At 33.9% G+C, this 3,676-nt stretch overlaps 1 protein-coding gene across 1 annotated transcript in view; it reads left to right on the top strand.

Moving 5' to 3' along the window:
* Nucleotides 1-1,052: 1,052 nt before the first annotated feature.
* Nucleotides 1,053-3,676, top strand: part of LOC111089388 (lysine-specific demethylase 2A-like) — a 20,300-nt gene continuing 17,676 nt past the window's right edge. The window contains exons 1-2 of the mRNA XM_022401796.1: nt 1,053-1,217; nt 3,036-3,519. Coding sequence (XP_022257504.1) covers nt 3,042-3,519 — 478 coding nt within the window. The 5' untranslated portion in view covers nt 1,053-1,217; nt 3,036-3,041. The remainder of the gene's footprint in view (nt 1,218-3,035; nt 3,520-3,676) is intronic.

Genomic DNA, 3,676 nt, shown 5'->3' with positions numbered 1-3,676 from the left:
GATTTTAGTAGATGTGTTCTAACTGCTGTATGCCCCCCCCCTTTTTTTCAGAAGTTTTTGGCTATTATATCTGGTATTGTAACACATTATACTCATTCATTTATTGTGGTTTAGTTTAGTTTGCCACTGGGGGGCAAAGCAGTATCGGTATGTCTGCGGACTTACGACGCTAGAAACCGGGTTTTCGATACCCGTGGTGGGCAGAGCACAGGTAGCCCATTGTGTAGCTTTGTGTTTAATTCCAAATAAACAAACAAACAAATTCTTCACTTTCAGATGCACAGAGTGTTCTCGGTTGATATTCATACTTAACTAATAACAGTAACTGAACAAAAAGGTAAGTACTTATTTAGAACTTGTAATTTGTTTGTTGTTCATGTTACTTGTTAGAATACATTCTAGAACATCAGAAAAGACAATAAAACTGAATCTGATGATTGAAAGTATACTCTAATAAGCTTCCAAAGCCTTGTAGATGACAGGCAAAAAAAAATCTCTATAATAGTGAGGAAACGTAACCAGTACTTGTTTGATGATACTGATGGATCAATTTATATCCAATTAGCTACATTATGAAGATTTAATCATTGAAACGGAAGGGTGAATAGATTTGAAATCAAAAATATATTTTTATTGGTGTAAAGGATTTTTTTTTGTTTGATAACAATGTTGTGTTTTTCAATTAACATCATGATTTAAAGTGTGAATGTAGCATACTCATAGGCCAGGCGTGGCCTAGTGGCTAGAGTGCCAGACTGTGAATCTGAAAGTCCACTGTTCACAATTGCACTCCACACTTTGGAATTCTGGATGTGTTATTAGAGTGACAGTCAATTCCCACCCTCATAACTAGCATTAAATTACAGAATTTGTTGACCTTTATTAATCCTCAAAGTATTTGTTATATTTGTATAGTTATTAATAAAACATTTCAAATATATGTAGTTATAATTCTTCACACTAAAAAAAACTGGTATGGTACGAAGGTTCTTTGGTATCTAAATATCAGTTAGCATTGATTCATTTTGATGGTCATTTCTCTGACTTGTTTTTGTAAGTACTACAATGACTTATTTATTGTGAAATATTATGTAATTACAGGCTGGATTCATGCTGTGTTTACACCCGAAGATACTCTAGTGTTCGGTGGGAACTTCTTGCATAGTTTCGCTATAGAAAGGCAACTAAGAATTGCAGATATAGAAGATGCAACCCATGTAAGCTCCTTTGTACTTGTCTGTATAGTAACTAGGGGTGGTGAACTTTCTTACAATGCTCTTGTAGGAGGCTGCTTAATTATTATGTTGTAGATTTAGAGGCTAATCATATTTCTGTTATCATGTATACTCTCCTGATATGTGAGATTTCCATATGCATTTCTTTGGATAACATTACACTTTTTTAATATTAATGAACTTATATTAAATTGGAAGAATGTATGTATAATAAAAGATTTCTTAAAAATTAAAGAAATTTCACTTATTTTATTGTAAAATATACACGTAGCAGAGTCAGAAACAATGAGTAATGGCAGCTAGATGGCAAATTTATTAATGCTATAAAACATTATCACAGCAAATACAAAAGAAGAAGAAATAGGTTGCTCAATGCACTAGTATTTTGTATAAGAGTCCCATGATTTACAGAGAACATTATACATTGTTTTCATTCACTAATGTGGTTTATAAATATATAATTCTGTAATATTGTTCCAAGCTGTATTACTCCCCACAATTAGCTGAGTTTTTGGACATCTTTTGACCTTCATAGTTTTTACATAAGCCTTATGCAGCCTTAAGGATAAGGTCAAACTGTAGTTGTGACTATTTCATCAATATACTGTTTCACTACATTTTCTATATGCTTGGAATCATTGTCTTGTTTGGAAGATCAGTCATGTTCATAAGGGAATGGCGTGATGAAGCACATATACGTGTCTGCAGTCGGGGTGCCATCAGCTTTGAGTGAATGGTTAATATTGTTGGCTGAGATGGAGCCCCAAATTTGAACTGATCCATTCCATTGTAGATTTTATTCCTTAACTATGATACCATTTTCCTCTCTTCCTTTGAATAAACTATTATTGACTGTTGCCAAATAAGTCAAAACCTGATTTATCTGTAAAGATCAAACATCTTCAGTTTTGCTCATGTTACTATTTCTTTTCTAATGCCCATTTCAACATTTGGTTTGGTTATCTATTCTCAGGAGCAGTTTTTGCATAGCTACCCATTGGGACCACTTCATGCTAATGAAAATCTTACTGTTCTTCATATAACATTCACACCTGTACTTACATTGGCAAGGTCTGTACTTGACTATTGTTTTGAGAAATACATAAACATACCCCAAGATACCTAATGTCGGTTTTCGGTTACCTTGACCACTTTATTATTAATGGTGCCAGTTACACGTATCCTCTTCAGAGCCTTGTATATAGCTCCACCTGGACTATCCTTGATCAGTTAAAACTTAATTTCTTCGTACTTTGTCATGTAGTATTCCAGTTCTGGACATTACACTACTACACTGGATTCACACTACTAGTACTAGGCATGGTTTCCTGCACCTCTATAGGCTTTGTACTGGTGTGATACTTTCTGTTTGGTTGGATGACAGCCAGTCACAATGTAAGCTATCATCACATCAATATAATCTGGTGCAATTCATTTACATACACTAAAGAGGTGGCATCCATATAGTATTTCCCGTTTATACGATTTATTCCTCTCCATTCTCATAATTATTTCTATTACTGTGTATTTATATATATATATACATACACCTTATTAACATTTTCCCCACGAAAGCTTAGCCATCTCTGATTCTGCACGTTCCCAAGATAGTCCTAAAATCATTGTGTAGTTATCATTCAATTTTTTTAAGGTTACTTAGTTTCTAAGTGCAATGATGAGATTGACTTCACATTAAAATAAGTGGACAGTCATTGTGTGGTTGATAATTGTATAAGGGTTAATCTGTTGATATTGCTTATGTGGTATGTACTTTTGATATATTTTAACTGCTATTTCCAGGTACCAATGAAGTTTCGGTATCCATTCTATATAGAGATGTTATGGTATGTGCTCCAGCGCTATGTCCACTGCGTAATCGGTAAGAACCATTTAGTGTGTGATGAAGATGGACAGCCTATCAGTCCAAATGAATTCTTGCCAAAAAAAGAGAACATTACAATAAATGCCAAACCTGCAAATAATGCAAGTGTGATTTCAAGTTACAAAGGAGAAGCGGTTGACACTAAACTGTTGCAGTCATATGTCAAGTTATCTCATCCACATGCTCCTCGAGTAACTAATCCAAACGTAGACATTCGAAAGTATCCCAGTGTCAGTAGTAAAAAGAATAAAAATGGCAAAGATGTAGAGTTGACTATTAAGCAAGAAGGCAGGTCAATTTCTCACGACAGAAAATCTCCTGATTGGTCCATTAATGAAGAAATGTTGGAGAAATCAAAAGGAAGCAAGAAACTAACGAAGTTTGAGCTTTCAGGGCTGAGGGTAAGGATACGATTTATTCAGGAACATGCAGAAACAGATGTGACAATTGAAGTTTTAATTATTTTAAAAAAACTTGTATTTTTGTTTAATTTTTCAATTTCATTACCGCCCGTTTTCTCTAAAGTTTTTTTCAACTTTTTTTTTTTTTTTTTTTTTTT

The sequence above is a fragment of the Limulus polyphemus genome, unplaced genomic scaffold, assembly GCF_000517525.1.
Source record: "Limulus polyphemus unplaced genomic scaffold, Limulus_polyphemus-2.1.2 Scaffold6102, whole genome shotgun sequence".
Taxonomy (NCBI): domain Eukaryota; kingdom Metazoa; phylum Arthropoda; class Merostomata; order Xiphosura; family Limulidae; genus Limulus; species Limulus polyphemus.
Note: the sequence above shows the minus strand (reverse complement) of the source record. Positions and strands in the feature narration are given on the sequence as shown.